The sequence below is a fragment of the Lampris incognitus genome, chromosome 10 (genome assembly GCF_029633865.1).
Source record: "Lampris incognitus isolate fLamInc1 chromosome 10, fLamInc1.hap2, whole genome shotgun sequence".
In the NCBI taxonomy this organism is placed as follows: Eukaryota; Metazoa; Chordata; class Actinopteri; order Lampriformes; family Lampridae; genus Lampris; species Lampris incognitus.
Window position 1 is genome coordinate 29,937,450 of NC_079220.1, and position 24,885 is coordinate 29,962,334.

General features: G+C 45.0%; 1 protein-coding gene across 1 annotated transcript in view; it reads left to right on the forward strand.

Annotated features, from left to right (window-relative positions):
- aclya (ATP citrate lyase a) overlaps positions 1–22,922 on the forward strand; it is a 37,336-nt gene extending 14,414 nt beyond the window's left edge. Inside the window, exons 7-28 of the mRNA XM_056288814.1 lie at positions 121–251; positions 3,968–4,086; positions 4,662–4,798; positions 4,897–4,958; positions 5,045–5,162; positions 5,268–5,422; positions 7,321–7,417; positions 11,718–11,859; positions 13,823–13,991; positions 14,090–14,194; positions 14,297–14,493; positions 14,569–14,650; positions 14,734–14,844; positions 15,564–15,691; positions 15,919–16,012; positions 17,500–17,654; positions 17,753–17,903; positions 18,797–18,940; positions 19,199–19,312; positions 19,488–19,570; positions 20,854–20,930; positions 21,035–22,922. Of these exons, the coding sequence (XP_056144789.1) occupies positions 121–251; positions 3,968–4,086; positions 4,662–4,798; positions 4,897–4,958; positions 5,045–5,162; positions 5,268–5,422; positions 7,321–7,417; positions 11,718–11,859; positions 13,823–13,991; positions 14,090–14,194; positions 14,297–14,493; positions 14,569–14,650; positions 14,734–14,844; positions 15,564–15,691; positions 15,919–16,012; positions 17,500–17,654; positions 17,753–17,903; positions 18,797–18,940; positions 19,199–19,312; positions 19,488–19,570; positions 20,854–20,930; positions 21,035–21,129 (2,666 nt within the window). The 3' untranslated portion in view covers positions 21,130–22,922. The remainder of the gene's footprint in view (positions 1–120; positions 252–3,967; positions 4,087–4,661; positions 4,799–4,896; positions 4,959–5,044; positions 5,163–5,267; positions 5,423–7,320; positions 7,418–11,717; positions 11,860–13,822; positions 13,992–14,089; positions 14,195–14,296; positions 14,494–14,568; positions 14,651–14,733; positions 14,845–15,563; positions 15,692–15,918; positions 16,013–17,499; positions 17,655–17,752; positions 17,904–18,796; positions 18,941–19,198; positions 19,313–19,487; positions 19,571–20,853; positions 20,931–21,034) is intronic.
- Positions 22,923–24,885: the final 1,963 nt, after the last annotated feature.

Sequence of the window (24,885 nt, forward strand, 5' to 3'; positions counted from 1 at the left end):
CTAGTGAAAATTACACAATGTCATCTTGCCATGATCTTCCGGTGTATGTGCCTCCTTACCCTATCCAGTCGCAGTTAACATTTGTTGTTTGACCTTCTGTCCCCCCGTCCCTCTTTTCAGTGGTTACAAAAGATGGTGTCTATGTGCTGGACATGGCAGCCAAGATCGATGCCACAGCAGACTACATCTGCAAAGCCAAATGGGGCGATGTGGAGTTCCCTCCACCCTTTGGCAGGGAAGCGTACCCAGAGGTGAGGCTGCCAATCTTAGCAATCTGATGTTATTTATTTATTTGTTTGTTTGTGGGGAGTTTTTTCTCCCCATTGTATCCAGCCAATCCCAGTCTTCCAAGCCGTCCTGGTCGCTGCTCCACCCCCTCTGCCGATCCGGGGAGGGCTGCAGACTACAACATGTCTCCTCCGATACATGTGGAGTCGCCAGCCGCTTCTTTTCACCTGAAAGTGTGGCATTTCACCGGTGGGATGTAGTGCATGGGAGGATCACGCTATTCTCCCCAGTCCCCCCAGTGTCCCCCCCGAATAGGCACCCCGACCAACCACAGGAGGTGCTAGTGCAGTGAATAGGACACATACACACATCCAGGTTTCCACCGTCAGACATGGCCAATTGTGTCTGTAGGGACACCTGACCAAGCCGGAGGTAACACGGGGATTCGAACCGGTGATCCCCATGTTGGTAGGCAATGGAATAGACCACTACACCACCCGGATGCCCGATGTTATTTATTTCTTATTAACAAGAAGAATGTCTACTGCAGTTCTCAAGCAGGACATAAAATAATAAAGAATTGGGCTGACATAGAATAGTAAGAACATAACATGGTAGTGGACTACATCTATTCACATATCATGAAAAGTATCCAAGTGCACAGTTATTAACTGCGTTTCTTGCAGTTTGGATACCTGCCAGGTCCACAGAAATAAGCTAATTGGGACATCATTCTGTGTTTGCATCAGTCTGAAGATATGATCCCTCTGTACTCTGGCTCTGCCCCAGCTGCTCAGTGTGGCAGTAATGAGGAAGGGAAGTGTTAATCAGACTTATGTGGAGAGGTGCTCCATCTCTATGGAAACATCAATGGGGACCTTAACATTAAAGGTCATCTGGGTACAGGGCTGTTCATATACTCAGACAACATCCTCTTATTAAAACAGTCATACATTTTAATGAGATGCTCGGTGGTTATTATTGTCCTTTTTTCGAAGGCACAGGTTAAATTTCAGTGTGGTAAACTAGTTGTATGGAATCTGTGTTTTGATTGTTTCAGGTCTTAGAAACCATGATTGCACATCATAGATGTGGGAGCATGATTTCACTGAGAATATCTCGGTGCAGGTACAACTTCTTGGGTTTTTTCCCCCCCTTGTTTTTGGCTTGGTGCCTGTATGAGCTCATGTGAGGCAGCCTGTGTGTCTGGATACCAGACGAGCTGCTCTAATTGGGCTGCTGTGAGTGTGGGGTGGGAGCGAGGGACAGCGGGGGCCTTTGATTGGATGTGTTTACTCTCAGTCCCCAGCTGTGGAGCTTGCTGTCACAAACAAGCCGATTGGTATCGGACTCACTTGTGAGCAGAATATGTTGCTTTGCATTTGAAATGTTTTCAAATGCTGTTTCACCATATACAGTGCTGCTTGAAAGTATGTGAACCCCTTGAGCAGTTTAGATTTTTCTGTTGTTTTACCATGATTTTCTTATTCTATCATCACCAGTTTTTATGTATGAAATGTCAGATATATGTTTATCAGTTCCATGTACTTGTTTAGTGGGACTTGTTTAAGTAGCCCAAAAACTACATGAAACATGGAATAGTGTATGTGCAAAAGTAAGTGAACCCCCAGCTGCATTGGTTAAGTCAAGCAGGTAACAGACTCGGGTGAAACATATTTGGGTGCTTAATTAATCATTTAAGCAGACCAATGAAATGAGACATCCTTGGGAAAGGGTTTGGCCTGCACTAATTAAAAGAGAGAGGAAACCAACCAAACCACTGTGGTCCCATACAAATCAACAATGCCGAGAGCAAAGGAGATATCCGAGGACATGAAGAAGAGGGTAGTGATAGCCCATCAGTCTGGGGAGGGCTATAAGACCATCCCCAAAAGATTCCAGCTCCATCCATCCACTATAAGACAAATAATTTACAAATGGAGGGCCTTCAACATGATAGCAACTCTGCCTGGAAGTGGACGCCCATCAAAACTATCACCCAGAAGCACCAGAAAAATAATAAATCAGGTAGAGGCCAACCCACACATCACCTCTAGAGAGTTGCAGACCTCTCTGGTAGCATCTGGGACAAATGTGCATGCATCTACAATCAGACGAAAATTGAATAGGCATGACATTCATGGGAGGGTTGCTAGAAGGAAGCCTCTGCTCTCAAAAAAGAACAAAGCTGCCCATTTCAACTTTGCCAGAGAGCACTTGGACAAACCAGAGACCTTCTGGAAGTCCATTCTCTGGACAGACGAGTCCAAAATATAATTATTTGGTCACAATCAAAACCAACATGTTTGGAGAAAAGCCAACACTGCATATGAAGAAAAGAACCTCCTCCCAACAGTGAAGCATGGTGGTGGAAATGTGAAGGTCTGGGGCTGCTTTTCTGCTTCTGGACCTGGATGACTCCATATTATCCAAGGAACCATGAATTCTCCGGCATATCAACAAATTATTGACCAGAATCTCCTGCCATCAGTCAGGGAGTTGAAGCTGGGACGAAAATGGATTATGCAACAAGACAATTACCCAAAGCATTCCAGCAAAACTACAAAGGAATGGCTTCAGAGAAAGAGGATTCGTACTCTGGATAGGCCCAGTCAAAGTCCGGATCTTAATCCAATTGAAATGTTGTGGCGAGACCTGAAGAAGTTGGTACATACCAGATGTCCCTCCAACCTCTCTCAACTGGCTGAGTTCTGCAAGGAGGAGTGGGCAAAAATCCCCATAAGCAGATGCGAGAGACTGGTTAGTGGTTACAGAAGACGTTTGGTTGAAGTAATGGCTGCAAAAGGAGGAGCCACAAGCTACTAATACAAGGGTTCACATACTTTTGCACATGTTAAATTTTCAGTTTTTGTGAAATAAACCACCTTTGTTGAATTAAATAATGAAAATATATCTATTTTTGTGCGTGTGTCCATTATTTGGAAGGTGTGCTTTACAAATTGGGATTTGGATGTATGTGTAATAAGCTTATTTTAATGTTTTTTACAAAAACAGTGACCATGTCTGGAGGGTTCACAAACTTTCAAGCAGCACTGTATATTGTCACGATAGTATTGGGGGTTTTTTTTCTAGCAATGCTTAGTACTGGGGGCCTTTAAAATTCATGTATACAGGGGCATCCGGGTGGTGTGGCGGTCTATTTCATTTCCTGCCAACACAGGGATCGCCGGTTCGAATCCCCGCGTTACCTCCGGCTTGGTCGGGACACAACCCGCAGACACAACTGACCGTGTCTGCGGGTGGGATGCCGGATGTGAGTATGTGTCCTGGTCGCTCACTAGCACCTCCTCTGGTCTGTCGGGGCGCCTGTTCGGGGGGGAGGGGGTACTTGGAGGAATAGCGTGATCCTCCCACACGCTACGTCCCCCTGGCGAAACTCCTCACTGTCAGGTGAAAAGAAGCGGCTGACGGCTCCACATGTATCGAAGGAGGCATGTGGTAGTCTGCAGCCCTCCCGAGATCGGCAGAGGAGGTGGAGCAGCGACCGGGACGACTTGGAAGAGTGGGGTAATTGGCCGGATACAATTGGGGAGAAAAAATACATATATATTTCATGCATACTTAAACAACTAGATGGGGTCGATTAAATAGGTGCTTGTTCTGGTGAATGTCTTAACTACTGCTGTAATTGTGCATCCCTCCTATAGTTCTGCTGCTCAAAAATGAACAAACCCATCACCTTGCCTCTCTTAACTGATGTACTCATTGTTCCTTACAGGAGGCCTATATTGCTGATCTGGATGCCAAGAGTGGTGCTAGTCTCAAACTTACTTTGCTCAATCCTCGGGGCAGGATTTGGACTATGGTGGCTGGTGGAGGGGCATCGGTGGTATACAGGTAACCAGTCTTCATCACAGAATAGTCCTAAACTGTAAAAACTAACTCTGAGTGAATAGTAGATACTAATGCCCACATTTCAGAAATAATCCTTCTTGATGTCTCCTGTGGTTCCTTGTCCAAATTCTTAACCCTCATCATGTCGAATACAGCCTGAATAATTGGGTTTAGCATTTATAAAGCATCCTAGTGAGGCTGTAGGGAGATTGATGGTGCAACAGCCCAGCCCAGAGCCGCCAGCTAGGCTGGATACTTTAATGATGCTATTCTATTGGGTGTCTGGAGGAAAGCACATCTCCCTTGCTACACCGTCTGTTAGGGGTATAAAGCGTGACGTACAGACACATTGGCCATGACTAATGAATACCTCTGTGCACTGTAAAAAAAATTTTATTTTACAATACATTATTATTCCACTGCAGAAGGAAAGATTACCTTTGAGTATTTTGGTGCAGTTCATTGCCCAAAGTTCAAACGCTTGATCATCTTGTGTTATAATTTCTATTGGTACTAAATGGTCGTCTTTCGTTATTGCCATTTCCTCTTTGTGGGTAACCAATGAAAACGTTTCTTAGTGATACAATCTGTGACCTGGGTGGGGTGAACGAGCTGGCCAATTATGGGGAGTATTCAGGAGCGCCCAGTGAACAGCAGACGTACGACTATGCCAAGACCATCCTGTCCCTGATGACCCGAGAGGAGCACCCAGATGGTAGGCAGTACAAATGAGTCCCTGTACTTACTCTGGCTGAGTGCACTGTAATAATAGTCGCTTTAATGGACCAAAAAAAATATGTTCTATTTTAACAGGAAAGGTTTTGATCATTGGAGGAAGCATTGCAAACTTCACAAATGTTGCAGCTACATTTAAGGTAGATAACAGGTCATGTGTTTCCTGTTCAATCATCTCAATTATGGTCCAGATGTTCACCAGGTGTATCGTTTCTCTTTTTTCCAGGGGATTGTTCGAGCTATTAAAGACTACCAAGGGCCTCTAAAAGAGCATGAGGTCACCATTTTTGTCCGCCGTGGTGGACCCAACTACCAGGAGGGCCTAAGGGTGATGGGCGAAGTGGGTATGTACCTCTGCTGTTGATTTAGACAATTCCTTGTCATCGTGCTCACAGGCTCATTTTGACACAACGCCCTGAATTTGAGTTTGGATGTCTGATCCCCCTCAGGCAAGACCACCGGGATCCCCATTCATGTCTTCGGCACAGAAACCCACATGACTGCCATTGTTGGCATGGCGCTGGGCCACAGACCAATCCCCAACCAGCCCCCCGTTGCTGCTCACACTGCCAACTTCCTCCTCAACTCCAGCGGCAGCACATCGGTATGACACATTGTGGCTCCATGCAGATAAACGAGCTGCCTGTTGTTGTTATTATGTAACAAACTAGCATCTAAACCTCCACCAGCAGAGTAGCGGTGTGACAGAGTGAACAGAAGACCCTGTATACAGCCTCTGTTTTATTCATTACTGCCTTGCCCTGACAGTGAACTGGGCCATGCAGTGAGGTTATCGGCAGATGGGTGTGTCTTTGTGTAAAGTATTGCTGGTGCTTTGTGTGTTACTTGGGTTCATTTGGCAGCTGTAACACAACAAGCCACAGCAGATGCCCGGAGGAATCCATTAAAAATGTCTAGTGCATTGCTTTCAGAGAAACCAGTGTATCTGTCCATTCATGCATTTGTCACATTCTTGTTGTTCAGATGACGTCTTTATGAAATAACCTAAAGGCCTCAAGGCTTGGCCTACTCCATTCTTTAGCTTATGAAACATAAAAAGAACCATTCTTTTGCCACCGCCTATTATCAGCTTACTTGTCAGTTAAAGGGAAAGTTTACAAGATGGTTGTGAGACCAGCTATGTTATATGGTTTGGAGACAGTGGCACTGACGAAAAGACAGGAGGCGGAGCTGGAGGTGGCAGAGTTGAAGATGCTAAGATTTTCACTGGGAGTAACGAAGAAGGACAGGATTAGGAACGATTATATTAGAGGGACCGTTCAGGTTGGACGGTTTGGAGACAAAGCAAGAGAGGCAAGATTGAGATGGCTTGGACATGTGTGGAGGAGAGATGCTGAGTATATTGGGAGAAGGATGCTGAATATGGAGCTGCCAGGGAAGAGGAGAAGAGGAAGGCCAAAGAGGAGGTTTATGGATGTAGTGAGGGAAGACATGCAGGTGGCTGGTGTGACAGAGGAAGACGCAGAAGACAGGAAGAAATGGAAAGGGATGATCCGCTGTGGCGACCCCTAACGGGAGCAGCCGAAAGTAGTAGTAGTAGTAGTAGTAGTTGTCAACAATACTCCTCTGAATTGACACATAAATTGTTTTATTGAAATAACAAAGGTATAAAGCAACTAGCATCATTAAGGACAGCGGTTCTAAATTGGGTCCTCAGGCACCACCAGTACTGCTGATTGTCTTTTCTACCAGGTAGTTCATTACATTCACCTGTCGCAGGTCTAAAACCTCCTTGGTTGGAATAACTAGAACATTTGAACGTAATTAACTGTCAGAATTGAAAACCAGCAGTACTGGGGGATTAGAGGACCTGATTAAAGGATAATTGCATTTGTTTGTATTTTTACAACCTGGATCTTATTTTCATAGCTTTTCCCATTGTGCATATTGGTTGTGATATTTTGCTCATGAAGTTCATTTGTAGATTTTGGACACAGGACCACTGTTTAGACTCGACTTTACAACGGCGTCTTAAGAGGCACTGGAACACAAATATCAGACATGTTTCAACAAGTCCAGTTCAACTCAATTATATAAGCCACATACTTGGAACTGAAAAAAAAGTGAATGTTAAAAGTTATTTCCAAAAATATCCAATATTATCAATGATAGATCGCATTGCTGAGCTACTCCCTGGTTCAGCGTATAGAAATGACTCATAGTGCCCATCAAATAACAGACAAGTCAGTGCAGCTGAGAAGTCATAGATAATGGGATACCATGTCCACAATCGAATTGAGATGGTAAGCATATTTTGTTGTTGAAAGGACCAGTTTTAAGGATCGTATTCCTTGGCACCATAAGATGCCATCGTAAAGTTGTTTAGCTGTGGTACTGTGTTCAAAATATGCAAAATGAATAACTATGCAAAAACTATGAAAATAAGATGCAGATTGTCGAAAAAAAAAAAAGGAAATTGTCCTTTTAGGAACCATTGCTCTAGGCTAGTTGTTTGAACTTCCTCCTGTCTCTCCTCCTCAGACTCCAGCATCCAGTAGAACTGCCTCCTTTTCTGAGAAAAGAGCCACAGCTGAAGCGTCACCAGCTAAGAAGGCCAAAACAGGTGGTGTCCCCCTTGGTGAGAACTAGAGCCTTGTGTGAGACTCTTTCTTAATTTCTGACCATTACCGCCCCCTCCCGCAATGTGTGTGTCCACTCCTGCCCACTCCCGCAAACATTCTGACATTCACACCTGCACAATAGGGTTTCATTGATTTTGTGTCTTCTCCTGTCCTGCAGGGAAAATATGTTATTTTACTGCGTAGTATTAAAGGGATGCATACCTGTCGGTAATAATGTAGTAGCAACATTATGTTTTAGTGCATAATTACATTCATACTAGTGCAATAATTAGTTATTCTAGTGCAGTAAGTACACCTGTTCTAGGACAAAATTAGATTGTATTCATTTGTTGTACTTATTATTTTAGGCTGTGTTTTTTTGTTTTTGTTTTTTTTTTGCTGAGGTTGTTTTATTTTGTTCAGTTTCCTTGTGTTTTGTAATGCACTGATCAGGAGTAGCACTCTTAATTTCATAATACAGTGGTTGGGTGAGGCAGAACCCCTTTTCTATCAAATTTGCCATATTTAGCGGCTACATTAACAATGTGTTGAACTGTGCCAACAGGTGTGTCTGATGTTGCTATGTTGGTGTTGTTCCTACGACATCATAGTTAATGTTGCTCCAGGACCATCATTGCAACTGACCAATCACATTGTTGTGCTGTTGTGCCTTTGCAACATGAGGGGAAAAGACAGTTGTGAGTTAGCATGGATTAGTGTGCAGATGGACTATATCATATGTAGAAGGCACGATCTGAAAGGGATTGGAGATTGCAGGTGGTGACAGGGCAGAATGTAATGAGGCAGCATCGGATGGTGGTCTGTAGGATGACTTTGGAATCCAAGAAGAGGAAGTGAGTGAAGGCAGAGCCAAAGATCAAATGGTGGAAGTTGAAGAAGGAACACTGTTGTGTGGAGTTTAGGGAGGAGTTAAGACAGGCACTGGGTGGTAGTGAAGAGTTGCCAGATGGCTGGGCAAGCACTGCAGAAATAGTGAGGGAGAGGGCTAGGAAGGTACTCGGTGTGTTATCAGGACAGAGGAAGAAAGAAGAGGAGACTTGGTGGTGGAATGAGGAAGTACAGCAAAGTATACAGAGGAAGAGGTTGGCAAAGAAGAAGTGGGATAGTCAGAGAAATGAAGAAAGTACACAGGAGTACAAGAAGATGCAATGTAAAGCAAAGAGAGAGGTGGCAAAGGCAAAGGAAAAGGCGTATGGAGAGGTTAGATACTAAGGATGGAGAAATGGACTTGTACCGATTGGCTAAACAGAGGGACCAAGCTGGGAAGGATGTGCAGCAGGTTAGGGTGATCAAGGATAGAGATGGAAATGTGCTGACAAGTGAGGAGAGTGTGCTGAGAAGGTGGAAGGAGTACTTTGAGGGGCTGATGAATGAAGAAAATGAGAGAGAGAGAAGGTTGGATGATGTGGGGATAGTGAATCAGGAAGTGCGGTGGATTAGCATGGAGGAAGTGAGGGCAGCTATGAAGAGGATGAAGAGTGGAAAGGCAGTTGGTCCTGATGACATACCTGGAGAATGTCCTATTAAATCTTTCTACCAGGCCATCAGATTTTGGATTGTATGGCGTGATGTGTGTTTTCTTCACACCCAGCATCCCGCACAGCGCAGTGTTTCCATTACCCCGTGGTCTAGGATGTAAAATAGGTAAAATAGTCCTCAACAACCAAAACATATCGGTTGCCTTTAGATGTGACTCGCAACTCTAGTATGTTGTCCATGATCTGTTGGAAAGTTCTCTCCACCTGTGACGTTCTAATGTGGAGTTCATGGTGTCGGGGTACCGGGAACTTCTTCCTTTGGCAGGCATAACATTGATCACACCATGTTCGAATGTCACTGTGCATATAGGGCCAATAACACAAACTTCTTGTGCATGCGTGTTCATAGGCCAGGTGAGCTGTCAGAAGGGCCCCATGCAGGTGTACCAGGACCTCAGGGACCAAGAAGGCAGGGACAACAATTTGAGTAGACTGCACTATGTCAGACAGTCAAACAACTCTGCATAACAGTCCATCAATGAATGTTAACTGGGGAAACTCATGCCATAGTCTCCTCGGACCCCAACTAGCACCCTTCAACCTCCACCTAGGAGGTCTCTGATCATTTTCCAGCCGGGACAGCACTTGCCCAATGTTTACATCCTTCTGAAAGAGCTCCCTGAGATTGGAGCCATTGTGTGACAGGATGTAGATTAGGGCCTGATCCATAGGAGCCTGGAGATCAGGAGGAGAATGGAAGCTGGAGCTTAGGTCCACAGCAGGGATTGTGGTAGGATTGTCAACGATGCACATGGCACTTGGGGTCATTGTCCATAACTGTACATTGGGTACCTGTGTTCACAAGAGTGTGGGTCACAGTCCCTTTGCACTGCATAGGGGTCAGATCTGCATAAAAGAGCATCTGCATTAATGTGCTGGGCCCCACTCTTGTACATGATCACCCAGTCATATGGGTCCAGCTCCAAGGCCCAACGATGGCATTGCCCTGTTCCGTCATCGTCAATAGGGAGCTGTTGTAAGACCAACAATGGCCGATGATCTGTGACTGTAGTGAATGGGAGAAAACCCAAGTATTGCCTAAAACTATGAACAACCCACACTATCACCCACAACTCCCTGTCATACGTAGACTATTGTTGTTTGGCTGCTTTGAGGGAATGACTAGCGTAGGCCACCAACTTCTTCAGGCCATCCCTTTCTAGTGCCAACACTGCCCCCACAGTGATTTGTGATGTGTCTGTGTACAGCATGAAAAATTGGGCAAAGTCTGGGTGTCTCATGATAGGTTCAGCACAAAGGGCATCTCTCAAGAATTCAATGCCTCCTGGTAGTCTACTGTCCATTGAAATGGGATGTCCTTTCCCGTGAGATAATTGAGGGGGGTGGTGCGCTGGGCAAAACTCCTCACAAATCTCCTGTAGTAAGAGCAGAAACCTAGAAAGGCATGCACCTCCATAGCGGACCATGAGACAAGCCGGATTTTCACCTTGTCCATGTTTTGGCAGTCTGGGCAAAGCCCCACAGCAGAGATGACGTGACCAAGGAAGACCACGTTATCATGGGCCAGGTGGCACTTCCTGGCGTTCAATTGCAGCCCAGCTGCTCCAATCCGAGTGAAGTCCTCCCCCAGAGCAGACAGGTGGGCCTCAAACAGTCTGCTGTAGATCAGTATATCTTCAAGATACACCATGCAGATGCGCCATGGCAGCCCCCTTAACACCAGCTCCATGACCCTCTGGAAAGTTGCCAGTGCATTGGCCCTGGCCATTGGTGAAAGCGGTCTTTTCATGGTCCTCCTGCGCCACTTCCACCTGCCAGCAGCCATTAGAAAAGTCCAAGGTGCTAAACCACATGGCCCATGATAGGGCATCCAGTGAGTCTTTTATTGTCACAGAGCTAAGACCCCTGTAGTCCATGCAGGATGTAGCGTCAAAGGTGTGTGGGCTTCAAATATACTCTTATGCATACAAAAACTCAGGAACTTGTACTCTTGGGAGTGCCAGACAACTGCCTCCATTTTATTTCACAACACAACACATCAACTTCCCTGTCACGTCACAAGCCTGCCCCTACATGCTCTAGGGGCATTACCAATCGAAAACTGTTAAATCCGGCACCTACATAGTTAAGATTAGGGTTAGTTTGAGGCTGAGGTTATATAAGGTTTGGTATTTTTCCGGTCTTTCTACCCGAGTCGCAAAGGCACGAAATCACAACAGCGTGATTTGTCCATTGCAATGATGATCCTGGAGCAACATTAATTATGATGTCGTGGGAATAACGTCAACACGGCGATATCCGATTGTCAACAAAGCCTTTCACAGTGGCGAAGTCATAGGGACGAATGTCTCTACAGCAAAGTATGACACATTTCTGGGTAGTGTCTAGTTTAATATGTGCAGGAAGAAGTGTTTTATCTTTGAAAGAGAGCTTACTTTAACTGGGGAGAACAGAACAGGCATGTCGCCTCAACCCAGAGGTGCCAGATTTGTGCCCATTGTAGATCAATACTTTTGTACATTTGTCACAACAAAGTCCAGTTTGTTTCCATCTTCGCCAGTAACAACTGAGAAATGTTTCTAAATGTCAGCATTGCCTTCCTTCACTTTTGTATTGTAATGACCTGCTTTGATCTTCTTTTCAACTTCATTTGTTGACTCCATCCTTCTGGTTAGCACTAGCTTAATTCCGGGATCCACAGATTTTTTTTTTTAAATCGACTTTCAATGTAGTTTCTCTCTGTCTCTTTCTCGTTCTCTCTCTTTGTCTCTGTCTCTCTCTCTCTCTCTCTCTGTAGCTAAGGCTACATCTCTCTTCAGTAAGCACACCAAGTCCATAGTGTGGGGGATGCAGACAAGGGCAGTACAGGGCATGCTGGACTTTGACTATGTCTGCTCCAGAGACGAGCCATCTGTGGCAGCCATGGTCTACCCATTCACGTAAGTGTATTCTGTCTTAGCTCTAGTAAGTGTTTACCTCTAAATGCTGTGGGTGTTGGCACTCATGCTCATACATTTTAAAAGGCCGCCCCAGTGCTTGGTTTTAGTGAAGCTGCTCCTCTGTTCATTTTCAAATAATGCACAACCAGTTGTGTGTGTTGTGTCTCAAAGCGCTTATGTCAGACAATATGGTCACTGTACACCTACAATGAACGCAAGTAAATCTAAGCATCCTTTGAGGAAGAATGCAAACTTTTATTTACTACTCAAGTCTTGAGAAGGCCTTCGTAAATCAGAATTATAATATATGGACAACGGAAGGGGCGGCACGGTGGTGTAGTGGTCAGCGTGGTTGCCTCACAGCAAGAAGGTTCTGGGTTCGAGCCCCTGGGTAGTCCAACCTTGGGGGTCATCCCAGGTCGTCTTCTGTGTGGAGTTTGCGTGTTGTCTGCGTGGGTTTCCTCCGGGTGCTCCGGTTTCCTCCCACAGTCCAAAGACATGTAGGTCAGGTGAATCGGCCATACTAAATTGTCCCTAGGTGTGTGTGTGTGTGTGTGTGTGTGTGTGTGTGTGTGTGTGTGTGTGTGTGTGTGTGTGTGTGTGTGTGTGTGTGTGTGCCCTGTGATGGCCTGGCGGCCTGTCCAGGGTGTCTCCCCGCCTGCCGCCCAATGACTATTGGGATAGGCTCCAGCATACCCGCGACCCTGAGAGCAAGATAAGCGGCTTGGATAATGGATGAATGGATGGATGGATGCACTCCATGACCAATGTGTCAAAAACACAGCAGATACATATTTGGACTAAAACAATTAAAGTAACTGTAGGCCTAAGAAAACTCATGTTTTATTGTATTGGAGTAGGATTTGACTAACGTGGGCCTTTAAAAATGGTAACTAACGCCAAGTAGGTTTTGATGTAATAGGAATATGACTTGGTTAGATGCTCACATGAAAACACAAGGGACATAACATGCTGTCTCAAAAGCAGGAAGACTAAAGAGTTTCTTGGAAAATCCCAAAAATATCAAAGAATCTATGAGTATTCAGGAGTATAGAGTGGGTAAGAGAGTACAGGAATTCAGGGGACAAAAAGTATACTTTCCTCCCACAGTCCAAAGACATGTAAGTCAGGTGAATTGGCTGTAGTAAATTGTCCCAAGGTATGAATGTGTGTGTGTGTGTGTGTGTGTGTGTGTGTGTGTGTGTGTGTGTGTGTGTGTGTGTGTGTGTGTGTGTCAGTCAGCCCTGTGATGGGCTGGCGGCCTGTCCAGGGTGTCTCCCCACCTGCCACCCAATGACTGCTGGAATAGGCTCCAGCATCCCCACAACCATGAGAGCAGGATAAGTGGTTTAAATGATGGATGGATAGATGGATGGATGGAAAGTATACTTTGTGTAGTGTGCAAAATCAAAAACTTAACATACATAGGGGGCATCCGGGTAGCATAGTGGTCTATTCCGTTGCCTACCAACACAGGGATCACTGGTTCGAATCCCCGTGTTACCTCCGGCTTGGTCGGGCGTTCCTACTGACACAATTGGTTGTGCCTGCGGGTGGGAAGCTGGATGTGGGTATGTGTCCTGGTTGCTGCACTAGCGCCTCCTCTGGTCGGTCGGGGTGCCTGTTCGGGGAGGGGGAACTGGCCGGAATAGTGTGATCCTTCCATGCACTATGTCCACCTGGCGAAACTGCTCACTGTCAGGTGAAAAGAAGTGGCTGGCGACTCCACATGTATCGGAGGAGGCGACTCCACATGTATCGGAGGAGGTAGTCTGCAGCCCTCCCCAGATTGGCAGAGGGGGTGGAGCAGCAAACGGGACGGCTCAGAGAGTTGGGTAATCGGCCAAGGGCAGTTGGGGAGAAAAAGGGTGGGAAAATAAAAATAAAAACATAACAATAGAAAATCTGCAGATAGTGGGTAAATGTTTTGTGTTTCTGTCCATGCTGTGTTGATGTGCTTCAGTGGAGACCACAAACAGAAGTTCTACTGGGGCCATAAAGAGATCCTTCTCCCCGTCTATAAGAACATGGGTGATGCCATGAAGAAGCACCCAGAGGTGGATGTGCTCATTAGCTTTGCTTCTCTAAGATCTGCCTTTGACAGCACCATGGAGACCATGCAATACCCACAGGTGAAGGAGCCGTACGTCATCCACAGGCCACAGCTCCAATTTCAAAATGAAAATGTAATGGATCTAATAGCAAAGCCTTCCTATTCAACTGCTTTTAGGTTCGCACCATCGCCATCATTGCTGAGGGAATCCCCGAGGCCCATACAAGGAAGATCATCAAGACGGCAGATGAGAAGGGTATTACCATCATCGGACCAGCAACGGTTTGTCCCCCTTGCTTTGCATCTCATAAGCCAGCACACTTTCATGTCGTGCACTGTAACATAAGCAAACCAACTGATTTCCACACATTTTGGTTTGTCCAGGTTGGGGGAATCAAGCCAGGTTGTTTCAAGATCGGAAACACGGGGGGCATGCTCGATAACATCCTTGCCTCTAAACTCTACCGTCCAGGCAGTGTGGCCTATGTGTCCCGCTCCGGGGGCATGTCCAATGAACTGAACAATATAATCTCCCGGACCACCAACGGTGTCTTCGAGGGTGTGGCCATTGGCGGTGACAGGTGTGTGATAGTCTGCATCTATGATATGTAGGTCTGTGGGTATGAGTTGGTATGTAATGCTGGGTTCTTTTGCAGATACCCAGGCTCTGTGTTCACAGACCATGTGCTTCGCTACCAAGACACTCCAGGAGTGAAGATGATTGTTGTGTTGGGAGAGGTAAGAGATAGTCCATAGACATACACACACTATTGCCTGTTGTCTTGAACAATTACCTGTATTTTTTTCCCCCTTTGTTGTAGATTGGAGGCACAGAGGAGTATAAAATATGCCAGGCCATTAAACAGGGCAGGATCACCAAACCAGTGGTTTGCTGGTGTATCGGCACCTGTGCCACCATGTTTTCCTCTGAGGTGAGAGGGCAGCTAATAATAATAATAATAATAATAGTAATAATAATAAATTAAACTTATATAACGCTTTTCTAACACTCAAAGTCACTTTACAATAAACGGCGGAGAAACAAGACAACAGATAAACATAGCACAAACATACAGGGGTGGATGGGAAGGGGGGCTACGAGAGGGAGAAGCGCCAGCCACACACAATGCCAGCAGTACTCTCTGACTTAAACAGATACAAAAGGGCAAGAAAAACAAAAAACAACAACACTGTAGACATTGATTTTTTGTAGGGGTTTACTCCCGTAGCCTATTCCTCTCCCGAGGTATCCACTAGGCAGTGGCACTATTTAACCCATAGCTGGGGGCTGGTTCGTGGGCATCAGGAAATATCTACACACTGGTGGGCCTGCATACCGCACATCTAGGGGCCAGACCTCCTCCGAGTCCCTTGTAGTTCAGCCAGGGTCCAAGGTGTACCCAGTTACCATGTGTCGCCACGAGGAGGCACTACATAGAGCTTGCTGTTGGAGAGGCTATGTACTGACAGGGAGAGACTTGCGTGCTCGGCTCTCCTGTTCGCGTTTCTGCTAGCCAGCAGTGAAGGTAGAGACTGAGAGGTGACAGCTGCAGTGAGATCGGCTGTGAAGTCTGTTTCACATAAGTGTGCGGTCATAATGGTAAGTGGTGAATTTGAATTTGACGCTGTGATTTTTACTGTTGTCCCTCAGGTCCAGTTCGGCCATGCTGGAGCCTGTGCCAACCAAGCGTCTGAGACGGCGGTGGCAAAGAACCAGGCTCTGAAGGAGGCCGGTGCCTTCGTCCCAAAGAGCTTTGACGAGCTGGGAGAGATAATCAAGTCGGTGAACATGGAAAAAACTTATCAATCCCCACTTAGTAATATTGTTTTGAAAATTATCATTCAAATCAGTTTTTATTTATTATTATTCATAACCATCATAACTATGTGTATTCTCCTTAGTACATACTACCATTTGCACATTGTTATTTGTTGGATGGACAGATTGTGATAAATTCAGCAGTGTTCAGGTGCTGACCTATTTAGTTTCCTGTTCTCCTGCACAGATCAGTGTATGACGACCTCGTTGCCAAAGGAGTCATTGAGCCATCGGAGGAAGTACCGCCTCCCACTGTGCCAATGGATTACTCCTGGGCACGGGTGAGTATGCCAATGAGTCTTCGACACGGAAACACGTGTCCTTCATGAAGTCAATATGGACAATGTTGTTGTTTATTGTTGTCATGTCTAATAAGCGGAGTCCATCAAACTTGGTCCCATCGTGTGAACGCTGCATTAGGTGATTTGTGACCACTAGAGAGCAGGCGGTGGCGCTACAAAGATTACAAACAATTTTCCCAAATGCACCTTTACCTTCCAATCTCTAGTGTTGCTGAACTGGGACAAACCGCATGCTTGCGATCAGTTTATTGAGCAGAATGATGTTCACAGAGAGTTGATGAAGAAAGGCTTGGTTTGGTCACTTGACTCTGGCCAATAAAAAACGGCTTGAGAGATGGGCTAGCAAGATTTCAGGGAGAAGCCAAGCCCACTTTACTGACCTTTATAATAGGAGGGTGGTCAGAAAGGCTACTTCCCATCTGGAGCGCCAAAGTCACCCCCTTCCGCCAGAGTTTGAGCTGTTACCCTCAGGTTGTCGGTTGAGGATGCCCTGTATTAGGACTAAGAGATACAGGGCTTCCCTTGTCCCCACTGCCATCCAATTGTTAAATAGTAGATAGTATGCATCTGTTGTCTGCAGTTCGCTTGTTTGTTTGTTTCCTTGGTCTGTATATTTTATATTTTATATTTGAACTACTTTGGTTCTCCTTGCCCACCATGCCCTGTTGTCAATTCCACCTTGGTGTTAGTATGTTTTGTCTTTGTGTGAGAGTTTTTATACTGGCTGCAAACTAACTTTCCTGCAAGGGACAATAAAGATACTTTGACTTTGAGCCTAACATACCTAGTGAGGAGTATGTAATATTATAACAGCATATTGTATTATATTCCCACAGTTTGAGCCTTGAATTCTCTTCAGCTACCAAATTTTTTTTAGTACACCTTTTATTCCAAGTGCATGTAGTATTTTAGACTACAAAATATAAAATAAAAAACAGCAAGGCTCTCGTGATTTATATGTCCTGCCTTTTACCTTAGTTTTTATTTATTTATTTATTTATTTTTGTGCTAACGATGGGTCTTGGTGATCTACACTATTTTATACTTTGGGTGGACAATACATTTTTATTCTGTTCTATTCTACACAACCAAATGGTTAACAAACATTGTTGTCCCAACTGTGTTTGGGAACTTAACACTATAACTGAATCTCTTCACCAGTCCTCTTTGTTTGACTCTTGCCATTTTGCACTGGTAGCCATAGTGTTCTCAACTAGTGAGATGTGAGCAGCTCATCCACAGTCTTCTAGGGAGGGGAAACTCTATCAGACAGGGGAAACTGTAAACTGTGGTTTTGATTCTGACTGGGATCGGCAGTAATGGGAATCCTCTCACATTATAGGGAGTCATTGTTCTCTCCTTTTTTTTTTTTTACTGTGTAATGCAGCTTTAATCTGGAAGACGGAATACAACACAAGTATGAAGTGAGATTTTCATTTGTTTTGTTTTTACCATCTTCCATCTAGGAGCTGGGTCTGATCCGGAAGCCTGCCTCCTTCATGACCAGTATTTGCGATGAGAGGGGTCAGGAGCTCATCTATGCTGGCATGCCCATCACCGAGGTCTTTAAGATGGAGATGGGCTTGGGGGGAACTTTGGGGCTGCTTTGGTTCCAGAGAAGGTCTGCTCCTCTTGCCTCTAGTTGTCAGGAACAAAACTCTGAGTAGCCACTTTTACACACATAACCTTTTTTGTAATGTTATCCCCTTTCATGTGAAGGTTGCCCAGGTATGCCTGCCAGTTCATTGAGATGTGCCTGATGGTGACTGCCGACCATGGCCCTGCTGTTTCTGGGGCCCATAACACCATTGTTTGTGCCCGTGCTGGCAAAGATCTCATCTCCAGCCTCACTTCGGGCCTTCTCACCATTGTAAGCTGCTGCCTAATGAGTCCCTTATTCACTTTTTGATAACTGTATCAGCACAGCCCACTCGCCCGCGGTGACTCTCGTCGATTGGATTTCACAAGTAGAAAATTAGAAACGGAGGACGTCTGGGTAGCGTAGCGATCTATTCCATTGCCTACCAACACAGGGATCGCTGGTTTGAATCCCCGTGTTACCACTGGCTTGGTCGGGCATCCCTATAGGCACAGCCATGTCTGTGAGTGGGAAGTCGGATGTGGGTGTGTGGGCTGGTCGCTGCACTGGCACCTCCTCTGGTCGGTTGGAGCACCTGTTCGGGGGGGGAGGGTGAACTGGGGGGAATAGCGTGATCCTTCCACGTGCTACATCCCCCTGGTGAAACTCCTCACTGTCAGGTGAAAAGAAGCGGCTGGCGACTCCACATGTATCAGAGGAGACATGTGGTAGTCTGCAGCCCTCCCTAGATCAGCAGAGGGGGTGGAGCAGCGACCGGGACGGCTTAGAAGAGTAGGGTAATTGGCTGGATACAACTGAGGAGAAAGAGGTGGAAAAATAAAAAAAAACAAACAAATAAAATAAAATTAGAAATAGAAATCTAAATGGTTCCCTGCAATCTCTCTGAAACGGATTTTTTTTTTCTATTTCCTCCTTTTTTATATGGAAAAATAAAGTTTAACGGGGGGTGGGGTCTGAAATGTTAATTCTGCATTTCACCAAGGGAAGGAATTGTGAAAAATAAGACATTTATTTTTATATTACTGAATCTGCATTTAAAAAAAGAAATTGACAAGTATTTGATGGATTCATGGATTCTACTTTCTCAGGGCCCTTCCTGAGCAAACCTTATTGGGTTTTTTTGTTTTTGTTTTTTTTGCCATTTATTTTTGACCGTGTTTCAGGGGGATCGTTTTGGAGGTGCTCTTGATGCCGCGGCTAAGCAGTTCAGTAAGGCATTTGACAGTGGCATGCTGCCAATGGAGTTTGTCAACAAGATGAAGAAGGAGGGCAACCTGATTATGGGCATCGGACACAGGGTCAAGTCGGTGAGTGCAGCGTCTCCTGTTTGGTTTGTGTGCTTCTGTCTTTCTACAGCTACATATAGGCATTTATCTGATTTGAGTAGATAGTGCCCTCACAACAGTCCAGTGTCCATATAACATAACAATGTTCAATAGCAGTGTGTGTGTGTGTGTGTGTGTGTGTGTGTGTGTGTGTGTGTGTGTGTGTGTGTGTGTGTGTGTGTGTGTGTGTGTGTGTGTGTGTGTGTGTGTGCGTGTGCGTGTGCGTGTGTATGCATGCAGATAAACAACCCTGACATGAGGGTTCAGATCCTGAAGGACTTTGTTAAGCAGCACTTCCCTGCCACCCAGCTGCTGGACTATGCCCTAGACGTGGAAAAGATCACCACCTCCAAAGTAAGAATTCACCTGGTTGCCATTACTGCACACTGCCTGGTTTGGGTGATCCATTTCTATATGACTTGTTTTGTGTGTGTGTGTGTGTGTGTGTGTGTGTGTGTGTGTGTGTGTGTGTGTGTGTGTGTGTGTGTGTGTGTGTGTGTGTGTGTGTGTGTGTGTGTGTCTTTATCAGAAACCCAACTTGATCCTGAATGTGGATGGTTTCATTGGTGTGGCCTTTGTGGACTTGCTCAGGAACTGTGGTGGATTTACACGGTAGGTCACTAAATAATGGTGTGTATTTCAAATGCGTTTATTCTGTTTCATACTGTTTTCTCTCTGGTAGAAGAATATGGTCTGTATTATGGTACATATTAACATTATTATTATTACATATTATTTTGTTCGACTGCATGAAAATAACGATGCAAGGCTGGTTTGCCTTCTTAAACCCTTTACATGTAGTATTTAGTCCATCTCATGTACTCCATATAGAGTAGGAGAGATGAGTTTAACTATAGCAGTTTTCTCATTGATAAACTAAAATAAGACTGTAGGGGCGTCCGGGTGGTGTAGCAGTCTATTCTGTTGCCTACCAACATGGGGATCGCCGGTTCGAATCCCCGTGTTACCTCCAGCTTGGTCAGGCGTCCCTACAGACACAATTGGCTGTGTCTGCAGGTGGGAAGCCAGATGTGGGTATGTGTCCTGGTCGCTGCACTAGCACCTCTTCTGGTCGGTTGGTCGGTCGGGGCACCTGTTTGGGGGGGAGGGGGAACTGGGGGAAATAGGGATGATCCTCCCACGTGCAATGTGCCCCGTAGCACGTGCTACGGGGCACATTGATGAAAGGGACTGTGAACAAATGAGGTGTTATTTTTGGGTCCCCCCCTTTTTTTCCCCTCCCCAATTGTACCCAGCCAATTACCCCACTCTTCCGAGCCGTCCCGGTCACTGCCCCCCCCTCTGCTGATCCGAGGACGGCCGCAGACTACCACATGTTTCCTCCGATACATGTGGAGTCACCAGCCACTTCTTTTCACCTAACAGTGAGGAGTTTCACCAGGGGGACATAGCACGTGGGAGGATCATGCTATTCCCCCCAGTTCCCCCTCCCCCCTGAACAGGTGCCCCGACCGACAAGAGGAGGCGCTAGTGCAGCGACCAAGACACATACCCACATCTGCCTTCCCTCCCACAGACACGGCCAATTGTGTCTGTAGACATACCCGACCAAGCCGGAGGTAACGCGAGGATTCAAACCAGAGATCCCTGTGTTGGTAGGCAACGATATAGACCACTACACAACCCGGACACCCAAAAGAGGTGTTATTTTGCCATGGCTGGGATGTCATACCGTTTAAAGATGGCTTTGTGGTCTCTGACCTTATCACTGTTGTGGAATTTTTATACCCAAAATGAAAAAGTTTTGGGATCAAATACCAAAATGTTGCACCTTTTTATAAAGCCTGCTGCAAAACCAAGCCTGCATTTAGCACTGTTGATTTAATTCACTGATCATAATGATGATGCATTGGTTTGCCTTTTGCCCTCCACAGTGATGAAGCTGATGAATTTGTGGAGGTCGGAGCCCTAAACGGCATCTTTGTCCTAGGACGCAGCATGGGATTCATTGGTACGTAGAGTTTTGGCATCATTTTGTGTTTTCCACCATTGCTATGTGGTCCACATATGAATGGTAACAACACATAGTCCCTCCTCTGCCTCCGGTCTCTTCAGGTCACTATTTGGACCAGAAGAGGCTGAAGCAGGGTCTGTACCGTCACCCCTGGGACGACATCTCCTACGTGCTGCCGGAACACATGTCCATGTAACCGTCACAGACCAAACCCAGGAAGTGCAGGCCCTTCGACCCCGTTCCCCCCTCTGTAACTGTAATCTGTCACTGTGGTGGAGCCATAATAGGAAAGATAATACCATTAACATTGTTGTAAAACTGCAAATATTTAGACATGTTAAACTTTGAATGTGGTTTTAGACTTTGGGAACAGCTCATGGTGAAACTCTGTGAAATATAGCAAATCCGCTAAACTGTGAAGCCCCATTTGGCCAAAGCAGGGGGAGTCTGACATTGTGGTTGGGGAGAGTTAAGGCTAAATCAATCAAGAGGATGAAGTGGATCGGTCAACCGTTGACGCTTTGCCCGACAGTATCAAGTACCAGAAATCCTCTCTGAAGGACGTCCTCTGCTTTTTCTCCATTCTATATGTGGGAGATTCGCACCCTCATCAGTGTCAGTGGGGACTCGGTGGTCTTTGTGTTCACTACTATTGGCCTCATGGCTACCACAGTGAAGCCCTTTGACTCTCCCCTCATAAAACATCATCACCATGTAAAGCTAGCATGTGTCTGTATCAGACTGTTGTCTGTGTTCCTCAGTGTGTCAGTGCCACATGAAAAATCACAAGCTTGCTGTAAAAGTCAACCCGTAGTGCAATAATGTCTAGCTGTCGTGTAAGAACTTAACTGTAGATCAGAGATTTATTTATGTAGAAATGTGTTAATAATGTGAAAATTAAATGTTTGGATGTGCTGTAAGATTAAACTGAAGGATGAACTACTGTAAAAGGGACCATTTTTGGGTCTTTTGCTGTTCCCTGGAGACATCGCTTTTTAAGTTTCGATTTCTGTAAAATGGTTGCGTAGAACTGTTTAATGTACTTTTTTCCGCGCAAATTTTGGCATTTCTGGCTGGAGGCCCAGCGTACCGTCATGTCAGTGGTTATGTCAGAGAACTAAGTGAGATATAAAATGATAACGTCTTGTCATTGTGCAGGCAGATTTAACCACACTGTTAAACCTGGTGCTTATTTAAGGTTTCCCTTGTGTCCTGTTGGTAGTCATTTACATTAAGATAAATAACCCTGCCCTGCTTCACTTTACCGGAGCTGAGAAATTAATCTTTTTTTAAAAAATGAAGTGTATTTCATAAAATGACTAAAAAGTATGTTTCACCCATTTATTGTTTATTTACGATTTAAAAAATGTCATCTAGCAAATTACGATATTGAATTTTAGTTTCGGCTTCGGGAGGTTAAAAGGGAATGCTACATAGAAAACAAAACAACAAAAAAATCACTCGTGTATATTAAAGGAAGCAAATACTGTTTTTAGTAGTACTGAATTTCGCCCAACAGGCTAATTAATTACTGGCCATTAACTATATGAAAAAAAAACAATAAAAGAAATAGAGAAATGCTGACCTGCAGGGTGGTAATGCTTTGGGGTTTTTTTTGGAAGACGTTATCTCTGACCTCAGTTCAGTCCATTCCTGGTGGTTCAGTGTGTCTGTTCAGCTGACTCCTCTCCCTCATGATGAGGGTCTGTGAGGTGCGGCATGCTGGGTATGAGCCATCATTCCTCTGTCTGAAAGTTGTTAAAACTATGGGTGAAAAACAGCTTGTTTGTCTTCACCAGAGATGTCACATCTTTGTTTTTAACAATTAATGCAAACGAACTGTGCCTTTGTTCTAACATGTTAACAACTGTGTAAAGTTCTGTGTGAAATAAAATATCTATTGCAACATTTAAATGAACTGTACTTTTCTCCTCTTGTAAAATTTGTGTGTAAATGTAATTGAGAGTTAGACACATCTTTGAAACATTTTACTTGTCTGGTCACATCAAAGAAGGTTGAATCAGTTCATCTGGATACAACGTTTACTGACGTCAGTAAACATTGTATCCAGATGAACTGATTCAACCTTCTTTGATTTTCTTAACTGGATCATTGAGCATGCATCAATACATTGTCTGGTCACAGTACCACCAGTATTGTTGGTTTTCTGTTCTGCCAGGTGGTCAATGACCTTTGACCTGCTGTGACTCATGCCCTGTGTCAGACCTCCCTGATCGAAGGCTGGAATAACTGGAACAACACGGAGATCTCCCGTTCAAATCCCTGTGTGACCTTCGGCTTGGTCGGGCCTCCCTGCAGACCCAATAGGCCGGGTCTGTGGGTGGGAAGCCGGATGTGGGTAAGAGTGGGATAAATGGCTGTGTACAATTCGGGAGGAAAAAAAAAACTGGAACAACAGGCGACTCTAATGTAATCCACCTACCTGTCAGAATAGAAAGCCAGCAGGTGGTGCTTCTTCTTCTCTCTGTTTACTGGCGGATCAGAAACAACTTTAAGGTGCATACCGCCACCTACTGTACAAGAGTGTAACATCGTCATTTTACCCTATTTCTTAAATTCTACCCATCAACCTTGTGTCACTTAAGAAAGTAAATAGTGCCTTCCTTATGATTTTAATCCCTTCTCCTTCTGTTCCCAGTATCCCCATCAGATTCCACTCCTGTCCCGCCTCTCGGGCTTTATCCTGTAACCTTCCTCTTTCCACTTCATACATGTTACAATGCAATATTACATGTTCTGTGTTTTCTTTAACGCCACAGTCCTCACACTTATCACTGTCCCTTTCCCCCATTATAAACGAAATGCCATTTAATCCTGTGTGGTCCAAGCTTAGTCTTGCTACTATGATCTCCTCCCTTCAGTTCCTTTCTTTATAGTTCTTTGTCATGACATATTTTTGTATTTTGTAATACCCCCTTCCTTTCTGATCTTCCTCCCACCTATTCTGCCATATCTCCATTCCTTTCCTCTTAATCACTGCTTTTCCTCCTCCTTTTCCAAGCCGAACTGATACTGTTATTGCCTTTTGCAATGGCCTTTTTGCCAGTTTATCTGCACACTCATTCCCCTTCAGCCCCTCATGTGCTGGTACCCAACAGAATTGTACCTCTATACCACCTCTGTGCAGTCTTAGCAAATTATGGTAAATGTCAATGATCAAATCTTCTCTTGACAGTTTTTGTTGACTGCATACTTTCCAAGACTGCGACCGAATCTGTACACATCACCACCCTATCAGGTCTGACCTCTTCAACCTATCTATCAATCCATCCATCATCTGAACCAACAACAACAACTGAGGGGGTACGCTACTAAATGGGATGGAACTGGTGAACTCTAAGGCCTCTTTTCCATATGTCCTTGCTCTTTCGTCTCTTGCCCATCCCCAAACCCATACCTGTGGAACTTGGAATATTCCCAACAATCCAGTAACGTCTTCTTTGTAAGGTTTTCTTTCCCACTTCCTTTTATTCTGACCCAATATGCAAGTGTGAGTTTCTCTCTTCTCAACTCCAGTGGTGTGGAAGAGGATTTATAGGTTTCATTTAATGTATTGTATGATACAAGTTCTAATCTTCTATCTTCCTTCTCTCCTGCTCTTTGAAATACACACATACATAGACACATACACATGCACATACACACACACATACAGACATATACACAGGTACACAAGTTCCTGGTACCAGTCTGTACCAGGTTCACATGCAACACTCATGCACATGCATACACATGCACACATACATACACATATATTCACATGCACACACACGCACTAACACAGACACATGATTTGAAGTCCATGGGGCCCTTGAAATGTTCCAGATGTTTGTACTTACACTGGGATTTTAATCATGGGATATCTTCCTCAAGTGACACTCACGTGCACTAAATGTGCACTCCAATACACATTGAGCTGGACCCTTGGAAT